Raw genomic sequence first — 17,406 nt, 5'->3', positions numbered from 1 at the left:
TCAGTAGTGAGATATCTTCTGGAGCGGTAGAAGGATCCCACCATCTTTCCAGCGACCTTGGCAACAGACTTGATGTACGTGTACCATTTCAGATCAGGAGTAAAGGTCAAACCCAGAAACTTGTCAAAACACGGGGCCACCCAGACGAGAGCCATCCATCACAATTGATACCAGATGGGGATCAGAGCGTTGATGATGTAAGGATAGGAGTTTGGTTTTGGATGCATTAAAGGTAACCAGCCACGTCTTCCCCCACTGAACCACGCTCTCGAGATCAGAGGAGAGAGAATCCGAGAGAACTTTGTCATTTACAGCCTTTGATGTGTTGCCGTAGATGGTCGTGTCATCAGCATAGATGTCAACAAATGAATATTGTTTATTAATTGACTACCTTGTACAAAGATTGAACTCGGAATCTTGTCACCTACTACGTCTTATGTTTAGATCAGCATATTGCTTATTATTGTATCTACACATTTCATTTTCCATGTGTAAAACAAAAACAGGTAGTACCAGTGATTTCCTCGACTAATCTGCTTGCCCTATATAAAATTTAACACACATGACAAAAAAAAAAAAATGTTGACCTCGAAAGTAGAATCTTGGATGGGAACTTTGACTTATTTCTTTTTGTTGTTAAATACTAGAAAAGTGTTGTCAAACAATGGCCAGGATTTGTTTTAAAATATACCATAATATATAATGCAATGGCTGGAATTCTCGCACTGTGTTTGCGGTTTTCTCATGACATTTGTCTTTACCCGAATGAGTTTCAACCACAAAATATTAACCCTAAGAAAATGTTGCTTGTACTGTTTCTCAGCAAAAAATATGTACACAGCTATGGCATTCAATCCTCGCTATCTCAAGTTTAGCCTTCAAGATAAATGGTTCATTGAATGGGACTTATACATCAATGTTGACAAATGTTACCATGTTGAAGTGGGTTCTTTTTCTGACTCAAGTTTTTACTTTTGGTGGTGACACAAATCTAAACATTGTATTCAGACTGCAAACAAAGCAAGGAGCACTATTTCTTATTTGATACTCTTTCTGCAAACTCATTTTATGTCTCTTTCGTCAAACCACTGTTTGAATATTGTGTCTAGGCCTCTGTGATATCCCGCATCTGGAGACTTCACAGACTGGTTATTCGGATGATGCAGGGTCTATTTGATCTGCCCTATGAAAGCCGACTCAAGAAATTTGACATGTTATCATTTTATTATATATAGAGAAGATATATATATATATATATATATAAATACATACATACATACACTGTTGTCTCTGATAGCATCTCGAGCTATCCCTTTCTACATCTCTCTACATTCAAGGAAAGTTGTAAAGTAGCTTAGTCAGGACGAGCCCATGGAGGAAATATCCAGTATACACATACAAATATGAACAAAACATATGTAAACAAATGAAAGTTTTTGCTAAAAACAGAAAAAGATTGGTATGGATAAAATCTTTCGAATCTAGCTAAATTGTCAGTTATTTATATAGACTTTATGTGCGTATGTGTTTTTAAATTTATGTTTTTGCACATTTTATCTCAATTTCCTTGTATCTTTTTATTTTTTTTTTTTTGAGGAAAATTGTCTCTGAGGAGTTGTTTAGTGGTCTTCCACTAAATAACAAAGTATGAATAAGATGTACTTTATAAAAAACAAAACAAGCATAACATGATTGAATTACATACATTATATATATAGCAGCTTCTTTCAGTCTTGGCAGACTATGGATACCCATTGTAAAGGTGCCTGCACATGGATATTTTTTGTGGCAAGCGTTGCGCAAGCTCCAACCACACCTCTCCGAGTCAGTGTTGTTAAATACCAGTGACAAGTGGAGGTTCAGGACGATTGGAAACAATGCCATACAGCACCTCGAATTCCCAAATGGTCACTCATCTGATACTACCCAGGCTCGACGTTGGTAACCTGACGAGAACCAGTGTGTCAATGGGATTACTCTCTCTCTCATATATATATATATATATATATATATATACTAGCTGTACCCTGCCACGCATTGCTGTGGCTCAATTTAGTGTAATGGAAAATTCTAATAAAAAGAGAAAATGCATGTTTCTTATATTCTTAGTACAGCAATCCACTCCAAAAATTTAAAAAAAAAAAAAAGGTGAAAATGAAAAAAACATGGATTGGGTTCGATCAACATTCAGTGAATTAAGCCGAACGTTGCTAAAATGTCGAAACGCTAAATAGTTTTTTTTATTTTTGTTATTGTATTCAAAATTGTGAGATTTTAATTAATATTTGGGTGGGGGTGGGGGATTACTATACACAGATTCGAAAAAGTTGTCCAAAAACAAATAAATAAAAGCAAAGGTAAGGTAAATTATGTTTCTATCTAACTGGATAATTTTTTAGTGTTTTTATTTAATGTAAAATGTTTAATAGGATCGAGAAACTCCGTGTTTATCGATGTATTTGAAACTCTATTGAATACGATAAGTTTGGGGAAATCAGTTAAAAACTAAAAAACTATACAAAACAGTGTCAGACACCCACTGATTATGTTATCGTGACATAGGCTGACATATTCGATGGGTTTCTGGCAGTATTTTGTATAGTTTTTTAGTTTTAAATCATTTTCCCAAGTTCAACATCAACAGTGTTTGCCACCATTTGTATTTTTCAAATACACTGATAAACACTGTTTTTCGAGCCAACTAAACGTTACAGTAAATAAAACGGGTTTGTATTACTATACACACAAACAAAAAAGTTGTGGAAAAATAAATATAACAAATAAATGTTATCAAAGGCAAGATAAGTTACTTTTCTACCTAACTGGATAAGATTTTAGTGTTTTTATGTAGTGAAAAATGTTTAATCGGTTTGAAAACATGTAGTGTTTATCAGTATATTTGAAAAATACAAATGGCGGCAGACTGTGTTGAACACGGTAAGTTTGGGAAAATGAGTTAAAACTAAAAAACTATACAAAATACTGACAGGAACTCACTCAATATATGTTACCGTGACATAGGTAGACATGTATTTGGTGGTTTTTAACAGTATTTTCTATAGTTTTTTTTAGTTTTAACTCATTTTTCCCAAACTTAACATGTTTAACACAGTCTGCCGCCATTTGTAATTTTAAAATATAGCAGTAAACGCTGTTTTTCGAGCCGCATAAACATTTTACATTAAAAAAAACTAAAATTATCCATTTTGGTAATAAAGTAACATATCTTGCCTTTGATAATATTTGTTATAGATTTATTTTTTGACAACTTTTTCGAATCTATATGTACAGTAGTACAAACCCAATAAAAAACACTAAAAATTATCCAATTAAGTAGAAAAGTAACTTATCTTGCCTTTGAAAATATTTATTTATTATATATTTGTTTTAGTTGACAACTTTTTCAAGTCTTTGTGCAAGTACAACGCTGAAGGCGGTATTTTTCTGTCTAATTTTATTTTTGGTACCGCGTTTAAATTTAAATTTCACAATATCATTTTTTTAGGGGGGGGGGTATTTTTTTTTTTACATTAGGTCTACCTCCACAATTTTCAACTATGCTGAATAAGAAAATCTCATTTAAAATTTGCAGAGACAAGTAGTTTTCAAGATATAAAGGCCTATACTATGCACTATAATTCACTGGCGGCCATGAATAAACACTCCCAACCTCCCCATATTAAGAACGGCTTTCAGAATAAACAACACCCATGCCTAACCACGTGTTTTAACCTTTTACCTGTCTTTCATCTCTTAAAAACGGCTTTTGTAATAAATACCACCATTCTCCCCATGTTAAGAACGGCTTTCGGAATAAACACCCCCAACCTACTCATGTTAAAAATTGTGGAGGTGAACCTAATGTGAAAATTTACCTTTTGTTTTTTTTAATAAATTGTTAGTTGAAAGCACAGAATAGTGACAAAACACCATCTCCTCCCCTTGGTAAGAATGGCTGAAAAAATAACGGTTTTCTTGGTAGAAACTTTTCACCTAACAATTTCTGTTGCTAATGCACTTACTGATTCGCGCTATTTTTTTAATCGTATTTCCAAGTTTAATTAAAGTTTTATGATATGTTTTTTTATTCAATTGTAAGGTTTAAGTACAGAACAGCTACAAAGAAAACCTCCCCTCCCCATAATGACTTTTTAAATAATGTTATTTCAGCACGGATCAATAAGTGCATAAGTACCCAATTTCTTTAATAAAGAAAAAGCATTCATATATTTTCTTCAAAAAAAAAAAAAAAAAAAAAGTGTACTTTAAATTTTTGTTAAAAAAGGTTTTCTTTAAAAAAAAAAACTACCGTAAAAAAAGCAAAAAAAAAAAAATAAAACATTAATCGGTACTCATGCAGAGAATAATCCGTGCTGAAATAATAACGTTATTATTCAAAAAGCCATTCTTAACATGGGGAGGGGAGGGTGTTTTGCACCTATTCTGTACTTTAACCTTACAATTGAATAAAAAACCCATAAAACTTCAATTAAACGTGGAAATATGATTTAAAAAATAGCGCGGATCACTCTCTGCAATAGCACACTTTTTTCTTTAACAAAATTAAAATACACTTTTTTTCTTTTGTTGTTTTACAGAAGGTTTTACATAAGAAAATATGAATGCTTTTTCTTTAAAGAAACTGGGTACTCATGCACTTATTGATCCGTGCTGAAATAAGAACATTATTATTTTAAAAAGCCATTCTTAACATGGGGAGGTTTTCTTTGTACCTAATCTGTACTTTAACCTTACAATTGAATAAAAAAAGCATATAAAACTTTAATTAAACATGGAAATACAATTTAAAAAATAGCGCACATCACTCTGCATTAGCACCAAATATTATTTAAGTATGTGACCAATCTATAAATTTTCTTCGAAAAAACCTATACTTTCATCTAACAATTTTAAGTTCATATTTTCTTATCTCGAAACAACTGTTTCAAAAAACAATAAAAAAAACAATTTAAAAAACTTCGACTCAAACGCAAGTGAGCAACTTTTTTTTGCCTGATATAATAAAGAAAAAAAAATTTAAATTACAAAATTTGGAATATAAAAAATTAATTTAAAATTTTAAAATGGGGAATGTTTTGTTTTTTTTACTTATCGAGTAAACAGAAAATGAAATCTAATTCGCCTCGTCAAATCGTGGTGTATGAAATGAATTGAAATGGAAATTCAGTTCTACCAACAAAAACAGGTACAAATTCCGAAAAATATTTTTATTTTATTTAATATTTTTATAATTGGCGATTTTTATTTATTTTAATAGCATAGAAACATCCCTAGACTTTAAAGATGGATTGTCTGAAAATTTCAAATAAATTGGTAATGTAGAAATATGGTTTTATCGACTTTGAACAAACCAAGAATTACATTTTTATATATAGATAGATAAAAATACAGTTTTAATTTTCTTTCTCATATATATATATTTATTTATTACACGCACACAGAAGGAACATATCTGCTACTCTTGATTTGGTAGAAGCTTGATTCATAAGTTCTCTCTCCCTTGGAGAATCAAGAGGAAACTTGAGAGAGATAGAAAAGAAAGACTAGGTTTTTGAAACATTCAGAATGTGAGAAAAAGAAAAATAACAAAAACGAAAAAAAAATTTTTTTAACGTTTATTTCATTACTAATTTCATTTGTACAAAACAAACAAAAAAACTTATAAAACATTTACAAAAAAAAAATAATAAGTGATGGTGATAAGTATAAATGATGTCAAGTTCTGGTGAGTGAAGAGGATGGGGGGGGGGGGAGACCCGCTTAAACAAAAAAGTTACCTGAGGAACACAAAAGTCTGAAGTCTAAATAAAATACTTAAGCAAGTCCCCCTCCCCGCTAAAAACTTTGAGGAGTCATTTCACGGTTCTAAATATATTCTCAATCAATTTCTAAATCATACTCAAGTTTGCAGGAGTTGGATCCTCCTACTTCATAGATTTTTCTCTCCGCAAAATAGTTGTTTTTATCCTCAGAAATATTTTACTGTACATCATGCAATTTTAAATGTGCATTTTTTTTTTTTTAAATAAGTAGCAACCATTTTCCAATTATGTATGGGCATATGTTCCGCTGATGCTTCTACAGAATTTGAATCAAACTGATTTTTGCCAAACTCAACCTAAAACTTTTTTTTACAAAAAAAAAAAAAAAAAAAAAAAAAAAAAAGAGTTAAATTGTTTAAAATATATATTTTTAGTCGCATGCAAGCGACTCTAAGTCACTCCGTTGGTCAGTCCGTAACACTTTTGTGCTTGGCCTTTTTGACCAAGATCAAAGGTCTGTTGTTAATAGATGCTGTTCTTAGTTTTTTAAGCTTTTCTTGGCCTTTTGGCCAAGATCAAAGTGTAGTATCTTGCCGGCAGATACTGCAAGCAAACACTGTATGTGGGGGCAATCCCACATATAAGACCTTGGTCAATGTAGGGGCAACCCTTCATACCAATTGTCACTATCCAGCTCCTCTACTCCCTGGGGAGTTGGTCCCCATTTCCCCTTCACTCCTCACATTAAAAATCGGCCTTGTGCCTAATTTGCTCGGTGGGGGAGCAAATAGCTACCCTTTTCTTGGCCAAGATCAAAGTGTAATATCTGTTCTTACTACATGCTGTACTTATGTGTGTAACTTTGTGATATAAAGTGGGGATCACTTTTCTGTATTAATTTAATGTAAAATTATCACCCACTTTACAACCAGTCAGTCTCAAAGCCATTCAAGTCATTCTCCAGGTCATTCAAGTTGTTTTTGAAGGATTCCAGCTATTTTTTAAGCATTCAAGTCATTCTTAAGGTCATTCAATTAATCCTTAAGTTCATTAAAATCGTTATAAGTCATTTACTTTTTATCTATTTAAGTCATTTCAGCCCATTTTTCGGCCATTTTAGCTAATCTTTAAGAATTTCATGTCAATCCTATATTCACGCATTCATTCATTACACGAGAGCATGCGACTAATGGCTATCGGCCTTGTTTCTTTAAAAATTAAAAACAATTTTAAAATGAAGCAAAATAATACAACAAAGTAATGTAATAGACATCGCTATCTTAAGTGCGTTACATGCAATTTCTTATTAAATTACCTCCCTTCCTCCTATTTATTTGACTAATGACTATATAAGGAATTCTTGTTTGATAAAATTTGATCAAAATTAAGAATCCCATACACAATCATGACAGTAGACTTTCTTTTTTTACAAAGGAGTCACCACTTATCAAGGCCTGGAGGTCACTCAAGGATAAAGGTTAATGAGCGTATGGTATTCAAAGGGACAATATCATTAGTAGTGGAAATTTGGTAAATTGATTACTTAAGAGGACGGCTCATCAAGAACTTGTTTACATTGGACTTGAAGATGACCACATTGTAGTCAGCTGGAAAGCAGGCAAACAAAAGAGACTACACATCATCTAACAATTTGTTTTACATGACTTGTTGCACTTTGATTTTTTTGGGGGGGGACAATTTTGATTCGATTTGAAATAACAATGGAGAATGTTAAGATTGAACAATGTTATGAATAAAAAAAATATATTAGACGGCATGAAATTCTCATGAATAAAATCTGATAATTGTTAGAGTCCATAACCCGCACAAAAACAAAAAAATCTTTGATGTACACGATGAAAAGAATTGTACACAAAAAAAAATCACATAATTTGATCAAGTAATTTTATCTTTAAATAAGAATCCGTAGCTTCCATCCCCACATTAAGAATAGCTTTCTAAAATCTTGCAAAAATTTGAAATTATCTCCCTTGTTCTGCAAAATGGCATCGAGTGATCAATAGTGGTTTAGTCATAAATTTTGATTCTTTTTTTTTTTTTTTTAAAGAATAAAACTACTTAATTTAAGTGATTTTTCTTGGTGTATGATATGCACAGCACACATTTTTTCTTTTAGTTTTTTTTTTTTTTTACATGAGGTAAAGTGCTTAACTCAATTGTCTAATATATATATATAAGAAACAATCAATACAGCAGAAAAATGCTGACTTGATATAATCAGAGGTAAACTTTAATATAAATATTTATATATTAATGAATTAATCAAAACCAAATAAAAAAGCTCAATACAGTAAATTGTTTTTAATGTATTCTGTCGAATAATAAATTTAAGTGTAAATTTTAATTTAGTTATATATGAGAGAGAGAATCAATAAAATAAGAAAACAATATAAAAATATATACTAATGTATTTAGATTTATTCATTTATTTACTGGAAAATAAAGACATAATTACTGGAATCTGATTTTGTTTTCCTAAATTAACATATTTAGGTAAAAAAAAAAAAGAAAAAAAAAAGACTTATGTCAAGTAAGCTACACAGAAGGATTAAAGTTTTATTCCCAACAGTAATCATTAGTCTATATTTATAATTTCCTTTATTGGATGTGCTTCTAACAGTATTTTGTATAATTTTTTATTTTATAACCATTTTCAAAACTTTAAATATTTAGGTGTTAATTTACAGACATTTTTCTTGTTCTTACCTAACACTAGACACTATATATCTTTCTAAAAGAACAAGCTGAGCCTGCAAGGCCCCCTTCAATGAGTGAAAAATTTACTTTCACCGTGACTAATGTTTGTGCAATTTTTATTTTTTTAATCCAAGACATTGTTATTGAGAAAAGTGTGAACAAATGAATGATTTGGGGGCAATTTTACCCTTATAATGCTCCCTGGGTCAAGGGGAAGAGAGTAATCAGAGTTATCCTAGAAAAAATTTATTTTTACCATTTTTTTGACATGGTAGTCACCACTTATCAAGGCCCGTAAGCCACTTGGGAATAAGGGTTATATTGCGTGTACAGAAATCAATGGAATAGTATCATAGTAATCGTTAGTACTGGAGATTTGTATAAAGTGTCTTAAGGGGGCGGTTCATCAGGAATTTGTTTATATTGGACTTGAAGACATCCAAGTTGTAGTCAGGTGGGAAACAGGCAAGTGGAAGAGAGTTCCACAAGCGTGCACTTCTAAGAAAAAAGCTTTGTTCATGGAATCTCCATGGGGAAAATTTTTGACAGTGGTTTCAGCTAGACGGGTGTTTATCGTGAAAGATTGGCGAGGAAGGACGAGAGATTGGAGTTCAGACGAGCACTTACCCTGGAAGTAATGATAAACAAAGATAGACTCGCAACGTCTCTTTTGTGGGAGAGAGGTTGCAGGGAAGAGAAAAGGACATCACCCACGAAGTTATGAAGTCTATTTTGTACTCTGTCAAGGAAGGATAGGCTGTTTTTAGCAGCTCCTGCCCAGATGTGGCAGCAGTACTCCATCCTTGGACGTACTTGGCTTTTATATAGATAGAGAATTACATTAGCAGTGAGATATCTTCTGGAGCGGTAGAAGGATCCTACCATTTTTCCAGCAACCATGACTTGATGTACATGTTCCATTTCAGGTCAGGAGTAAAGGTCAAGCCCAGAAGCTTATCAAAACATGGCGCCTCCCCTAGACGAGAGCCATCCATTTCAATTGATGCCAGATGAGGATCAGAGCGTTGATGTAAAGATAGGAGCTTGGTTCACCATGACTAATATTTGTGCAAAATTTCCAAAAAATCTAAGGTGTGGTTATTGAGAAAAGTGCAAAAAAAACGGTAGTGAATAACTAGAGCTAATAAAAACTTATTCAGCTAGGTAGAAGAGTAACTTTGCCTTTGATAACATTTATTTGTTGTAGATTTGATTTTTGACCATATTTTCGAATCTCTGGATTGTAATGCCGATAGCATTCACCCTAAGCAGATTGAATTGGCTTCTCGCGAAGGAGGAAACTTCATGAAGTATAAAGTTAAGAAGTCCCCAGTAGCATGAATAATTTTGTACAATTTCCTTTGGGAATGAAAAACATTTCTGTGTAGTTAATTTGCCATAAGCATATTTTTATACCATTACTAAGCTGTATTGTTGAGCAATGTAAAAATATAGATATATATATGCCTAATATATTATATCACCTTGTGTGTGTATATAGGTTATATAGTGGGTGCGGCTTGATTATGCATATCAATTTTTTTGCTATCAAAATTTAATTTTTCACATTCTCTAGTAAAATTTTCAAGTATATAGTTTAATTGTGATATTTTCTTCCCTACAGAGATAGACTTAAAAATATTCAGTTCGATAATCTTGCGTAGGGAATGTTTGCTTTTAGCTGTCCAACTTGATTAAGCACAAGTGACAAAATGGGGGGGAAAAGCCAGGTTTAACCGATTCCAATAACTTCAATGCTTGGTAAAGGAATGACTATCGAAATATCAAAAAAAAAAAAAAAAAAAACTTCGTAGAGATTATCGAACTATCAAAGCGTATGTGGTCAATGGAAAGACCAGTAGGAAAGTAACTGAAAGAGCTCATTTAAGAAAACTTGAGAGGAATAAGCACCGGATTGCCAGGGAGATGGTTAGAACACCCAATTTTACAAGCAAGAAAATTTTTCTGCAAGCTGGAGGGCTCCAAATGTTGAAAACTTCAGGTGCGATACAATAAGGAGTTTTGGAAAAGTAAAGATCTTGGGGGAGGGGAGGAAAAAAAAAAAAGCCTTCATTGAGCAAGAATCACATGGCAAAGCGTGTTCAATAGGCTGAATAATATCAAAAGATGGATTTCAATAACGTTGTCTTCACTGACAAATGCTGAGCAATGCTGGATGAACCAGACGGATGTCCGTCTGTTAAATGGTCACCCAATTGCATCACGGATCTGCTGACAGCAAGGTGGTGGAGGTATGTTCTGGGCAGAAATTAAAGCCAATGAGATTATTGGACCATTTAGGGTGCCACAAAGGGTAAAATTGATTCCAAGAATTACTGCCAGCTTCTTACAGGCTTCTTCATTCCCTGACTGAAAAATCAAACTTTATGGAGACAAAATTCTTGGTATTTCAGGAGGATAATGCACCTGTGTACAAGTCCTATTACACAAAGTTAAGTTTCACAGAATGCAGATTAATGGTTTGGCCTCCCAACAACCCCGACTTAAACCCATTCGAAAATTTGTGGGCCATCATTAAGCAGAGAATTTATGCTGATGGAACGCAATTTAACACCTTCAGTGCTCTCTGAAATGCAGTAGTGGAAGCCTGTAAATCAATTAAGTCGTGTAAAGTTCAAAAACTTACTTCTGCCATCGACAAGCGTCTTCTTAAAATCCTAAAAAATGTTGACTTGTAAGATGAAGTGAATAACATTGCAACTGTTTTCTTTTGTTTTATTTTGAAGTTTGTGTTTTCTATTCATTTTGATTCTGTGTTTATTAAATAAAAGCATTTGAAACAGCAAAATTATAAATTTTTTACCTTTTGCATTATCTAACCGGACACTTAATATTGTACAAAAAATTTTTTATCTTAAAAAAAAAAAAAAAAAAAAAAGTTTAATCAAAATGTTTAGCATTTAATGCATAAGTACATGATAGTCTGTAAAAAAAATAATGCTTTGATAAGAAAACTTTCAATATAGGTTTGAGGAGTTATGTAAAAAACTTAGGTGTTGCATAATCAAGCCGCACCCACTGTATATTATAAATACGGCATAATTCATGTTGACACACCGGTTCCCGTCAGATCACCAAAGTTAAGCAACATTGAGCCAGATCAGTACTAAAATGGGTGACCATTTGGGACTTCCAGGTACTGTATGCGCTTTTCGTTTATCTCGGCATTGTTTCTAATCTTCCTAGATTTCTCCTTGCCACTAGATTCAAGCAGTGCTGATTCAGGAGAGGTGTGGTTAGTGATTGTGCAACCTTTGCCTCAATTACATGTGCAGATATCTTATAGAGGGTATCCATTGTCTCTAGACTGAATAGATGCATCATCATTATATATATATATATATATATATATATGAGAGAAAGAATATACATTTTTGTTTTACTTTTTAAAATAGAAAATTTTTTTTCATAACATACATTTATATATATTTTCCATTAACTTTAATTATAATTCAATATTTAACAATATAACATTAAGTAGATTATCATCAGAAAATTCAAACATGAAAATTCAAAGAAAGAATAAACCAAAAATGGTAACAAAAAAAAAAAAAATCCAATGGAGTGTACAGAATAAAAATATATTTTAGAGTTTAAAACAATATTCATACCTGAACACAATTTATATACATAAAAATTTTTTTTTTTTTAATTTTTTTTTTATAGATGTTAACAAACATCTCTAAGGAAAATTAAATTACGGAAATCAGTTCAGGTAAATTGTATTTTTGAAAAGATTACTTTAGCTAAACTCAGAACAGATCTTATAGTTTAAGGCACGATCATGTGGAAATGTATATGTATTTACCTCTACATAAAGCGAGATATGTATATATGTTTATGCATTTCTATGAACAAGATCTAGTTCTAAATTAACCAATCATTATAAATTTTGAAACTTGCTTGGCATAAGGGATTAAAATGTGGGCTATATTTAGTTAAATGAAAAGGGGAATAGAAACCCTCCGTGAAAATGCAAATGTATGATTTTTTTCATAGGTATCAGGCATTCATAAATATCCATGGACTATTTCAAGGAGTTTTGGAGAAGGGTAGGGAAACAATATAGACATAATTTTCCATTTGAATATTTCAGATTTGTATTAAACCTGAATCATAGTCATTAGATTAATGTTAAGATGTCCGGGATTTTAACTTTGATAAATTTAATTTAAATTTCTTCAATTTTAAACATTTTCTAGAATCAAACTTTGATCAAAACAAAAAGAATTCCAAACAAAGTTCAGCAGCATTATACAAGGCGCCTTTAATAAATTTCCAGACTTTTTTTGGACAAGCATTTCAAACTGTCATAGACTCTTGAAAATTCACTACTGCTATACATCTTATGAGACGACTGACCAATTTTTATGATTTCAGGTTCAAATGAACAGCTACAGCAGAAATTGGATTTTGTTCTTAAAACAGATATTTAAAAAAGCTATATATATATATATATATATATATATTATAAATGTATATTTTATAAATTTACATTTAAAAGAAATTCCTATTCATCTAACACTTATGATTTTAACCTTGAAGTAGTATAGATAGCTCCTTACATCACGTGGCTTCATGCTTAAAAAAGCGATATATATTATTTACACCCAAGAAAATTTATTTATGAAAATACAAAATTTTAAAATGAAACAATTTAAGATATACGCCTCTCTTTAAATGTAAATGAAAACTAAATGAATTGAATAAAATTCATAAAACTGTGTGTGTGTGGGGGTGGGGGGGGGTTATATAAGATATCTCTACTTGTATTTACATAAAGTTGGGACAATAATTTCTGAGCATCAACATCATAAACATTAGACAAAATACTTAATTTCCATAGTTTTGTTAGATCGTTGCATCTGCATAGTTTAAAATTGTGAAAAAAATTTTTTTTTAAAGAAATAAAGATAAAATTGTGTCCAAGATAAGTACATTTGCCGTTAACACAATGTGAGAAACATGAAAGCCGAATGTATACATATCCAAGGCAATGGATGGAAATCTTAGAAAATGACCTTTTGTTCATAGTGGAATAGAGCCGTAAGTACATAACATTTAATGCTACTAAGAGTAAGCTTCTTTCCTTTAACAGTTACAAAAACCTACTCAGCCACTGATTGCTATGACAAATAACACCTGAGCCCATATTTTAAACTCTTTGGCTTAACATTCACTGGAATGCATTAGTGATAGGACAATACCTATATTTTCCCCCAATCACAATTCTTTATATATCTCTAAATATTAAACTATAATGTTGCTATAATACACTTGGGGTGGGGTGGGGGGGTAATCTATAGATTTTAGTGTTACTGGAAGTTTCAAATCAATAAATATTTATTTTATAATTACTACCAGCAGTTTTATACTTTGTTTTAAACAAAATCAAATAAAAAAGACAATTGAAAGAATCATTTCTGGCAATCGGGAAATAGCCACAAAATGCTGAGATTCCGATACTCCACAAAGCTCTGATTTTTCTGATTAATTTTACCAACGCCAGAATGAATATATTAAAAACATTGTCAAAGTTGCTGCAAAAAAAAGTGGGCTCCTTTTACAGGCTGAGAGTATTCTGTATCTCTACAAAGCAACGATTCGCCCATGCATGGAGTATTGTTGCCACATCTGGGCTGGTGCATCCATCACTAGTTTCTCACTCTTAGACAGAGTTTAAGGTCCTACACCATCGAAAAAGCTCATACCTTTGTCCCATCATCACAATGTTGCATTTGTACTTGTTTTATACATATTTAATGAAATGTGCATTGATGAACATATTCTTGATTAATTCAACAAGCATCAAAATCCCACCCCTTCACCATTGAGGTCCTTAGATGCAAAGAAGCCTTATACTCTAATATTTTCATTGTACTAAACTTTAGAATTCTGTTCCTGCTTACTGAATATACAGAAATTTAAATGTAATGTGAACAGACATCTTGCTGCTCAACTCCCCACAGTATCCTAAATAGTCGCTCATTATGTTCCAAGAGTTTACATTACCTTGTTTGAGGTATATATATATATATATATATATATATATATATATATAAATAAAAAAAGGTACATTTTTACGAGTTTGGATAAGGTTTGTAAACATTAAACAAAACATTTTATTTTCATAGTTGTATATTAGACGATTACACGTACAAAGTTTTGAAATTAAATCTATAAATTTAACGTGAAATTATATTTATACACCTACGTTAACATCAGTGTATTAACTATTAATGATTTAATTGTCATCCTATGTATCAGAAATATGGTTAAAATATTATTTTTAAAACGCTAAAGCCGTAATCATTTTCCATTTCATTTGTTATACACTTTCATGTTTGCTCTAAAATTTATAATCTCATATTTTAACTATATATATATAAAAAAACAATTTTACATAAAAATTAATCAAACAAGAGGATAAACAGTTTAAATGGTCAGTCAATTGGTTAATTTAGAGGTAGACGTTTTTGTCAGCCAGCTTTGTAACCTTATTTCATTGGTTCATGACGCGCTTACTTTCTAACTATAGCCTGTTTGGATTGTAGGGGAGCAAACACTGATGGTGGAGTTGGGAGTTTCTTACAGATTTATCTTGAACTGGTTCTACTATTTATCTCCCTTTTCATTAGGATTAGATCCTTACATCAAATGACTTAATTTATTCAAGTTTCTTTCAATGGAGATAATTAAAACATTCAATTTTTAAAATGTAATTAACCATTTTTTTTTTTTCACTTTAACCAAACCAGATTTATTTCTAGAAGTATCCTTACAATCTGACGTTGGTTTTTATTATTTTGTCTTAATTTCATTTAACATTTTCAGGGTTAATTTTTTAACAAACTGTATACTTTGGACTAATACTAAGATTTACAATTAACTAAAATGATACCTGTATATTGTTTCTTTTTATTTAATCTTTTCAATTAAAATGTCTAAGCTGAGATGGAAGTATGCTAGTTAAAAAATTCAAGTGTAAAAAATATTATTAATGACTATTTAAGTAATGTATATTGTTTATTTTATTTTCTTCAATTAAAATGTGTAAGCTGAGATGAAAGTAGGTTAGTTAAAAAGTGTAAAAAAATAAATAAATAAAATAAAAAAAAAATTATTGACCATTTCTATTTAATTAATGGGACTGAAAAAAAAAAAAAAATCTTTGGAATATTTTTGTTGCTATCTATCTGCCTCTCCATGAGGGTAACATTAAACACAAAGTCGTTTTTAATGTGGAGAAAATCCAGCTCTCAACAATAAGCCCTCTGGATTGGAGTAAAAATGAAAATTACTCAGCCTAGAAGGATTTTTCTTTCACTGACTGAGGACAGAAACCAAGCAATAGATACTAAACTTTTGTCCCAACATCAAATTTGCAATTTTTTTTTATTTTTTTTAAAACATAAAATGTTTAAAAAGTCGGTTATTATAATAGTTCACATTTGGTAATTTTACATTTTGTGTTTTGTAAAAATTAAGGCAGAAGAGGGTTATATTATATTCTTTAATAACTTTATGGAAACCACAAAATGACGTGCAAAACAACCAATGGCCTTATTTATATTGAAATAAGGAAAACTATACATTTCTAGAATTATAACAGATTAAAAACTGCCGATAATAATTGTCATTTTTTTGTTAGTCATATATACACATATACATACAGATGTGGGTGACTAATAGGGGAAAAAATCATTTTTAATCAAAATGAATTTAAGAATGTTCTATCTGCTCAATGGATGTTTTGAAATTTGGCAAAAATTAACATTTTCAGAGAGGGACAGGGGAAAGAGAAAAAAAGAGAGAAGTGGGTGGGTGGGTTTCAAGGAAGGGAAGACAAGATATGGAAAAGAAAGAGAGGTAGAGAAATAGAAAGAGAAAGATAATTACACAAGAGAGAGAGGAGGGGGAATAAGAAATAGAATTGAGTCAATGAAAGATAATAATGAAAAAAAAAAAAAAAAGGACAAAGCTGTAACGATTTGGCAGAAATCAACTCTAATTTAAAAAAATAAAAAAAATAAACATTAAAGTAGAATTCTGCATTTTCTGAATTACAAGAAAGTTGGAACTTACATCCCTGATTTTATATATACATGCGTGTGCAGGGGGGGGGGGATTATGTGCAAGGATACATGACGCACGTATAAAGGTTGGAGAATTCAAACCGTCTCCCTCTTCTTATTCAACTATATATATAACAAATATTGATTCTTTTCAAAAATTCCCTTTATATTTAGAAAACAGAAATAAAGACAAATCAGTATGTACCCGTGACGAAACGAAAATATCATATTCCAAAAATTATGTAACTTGATTAAGTAGTTTTATTTTTATAAAAAGAAAACCATTTTTAAGTGATTAATTGGAATCCGTAGCCATTACAACACAAATCTCACAAGTTTGAATTATTGTCAAGGTATTTAAACATTCTTTGTTTTTGTTTTTTTTTGTCTTTTTTTAAATAGGTGTTTTTTTCAAAATGGTAGGTAAAACAGTGACTCTTGTTTTTATAAAATATTTTATTTAAAAATAAAACTTATGTGATTTTTGGATGATGATATTTTGGTTTTGTCACATACAGATCTTTTAAATTTTATTTTTATATAGGGTGAATTCTCAGCAAGAACCTAAAAATGAAATCAAAACAGTAAAACAGAATGAAAAAGTCATTAGGTGAAGATACATGATACATGTATAAAAAAGTAGAATTCCAACAGTTAACTATATTTTCTTTTGAAATTATATAACAAATTTTTTTTTTTTTAAAAGAGATGTTAACCACACACCTCTTCCATAAATTGATAAAAGAGCACCAAAAATCAATGTAATATTCAGCTATTCAAGAACGTCGTCCAGCCTCATACCCCGGGAA

At 31.1% G+C, this 17,406-nt stretch overlaps 2 protein-coding genes and 1 pseudogene across 2 annotated transcripts in view; 2 read left to right on the top strand and 1 right to left on the bottom strand.

Annotated features, from left to right (window-relative positions):
• The window catches only part of LOC145296687 (leucine-rich repeat-containing protein 34-like), a 272,980-nt gene that overhangs the window by 18,371 nt on the left and 237,203 nt on the right, over positions 1–17,406 (top strand). The window lies entirely within an intron of this gene.
• On the top strand, positions 11,552–11,670 carry LOC145297096 (5S ribosomal RNA; annotated as a pseudogene).
• Positions 17,333–17,406, bottom strand: part of LOC145296686 (E3 ubiquitin-protein ligase UHRF1-like) — an 84,755-nt gene continuing 84,681 nt past the window's right edge. The window contains exon 17 of the mRNA XM_080142641.1: positions 17,333–17,406. This exon is cut by the window's right edge and continues 120 nt beyond it. Coding sequence (XP_079998767.1) covers positions 17,374–17,406 — 33 coding nt within the window. The 3' untranslated portion in view covers positions 17,333–17,373.

Source organism: Euprymna scolopes, chromosome 17, assembly GCF_053919585.1.
Source record: "Euprymna scolopes isolate OS-2025 chromosome 17, ASM5391958v1, whole genome shotgun sequence".
NCBI classification, from domain to species: domain Eukaryota; kingdom Metazoa; phylum Mollusca; class Cephalopoda; order Sepiida; family Sepiolidae; genus Euprymna; species Euprymna scolopes.
The sequence above is the reverse complement of the archived record's forward strand: the minus strand, read 5'-3'. Positions and strand labels throughout refer to the sequence as shown.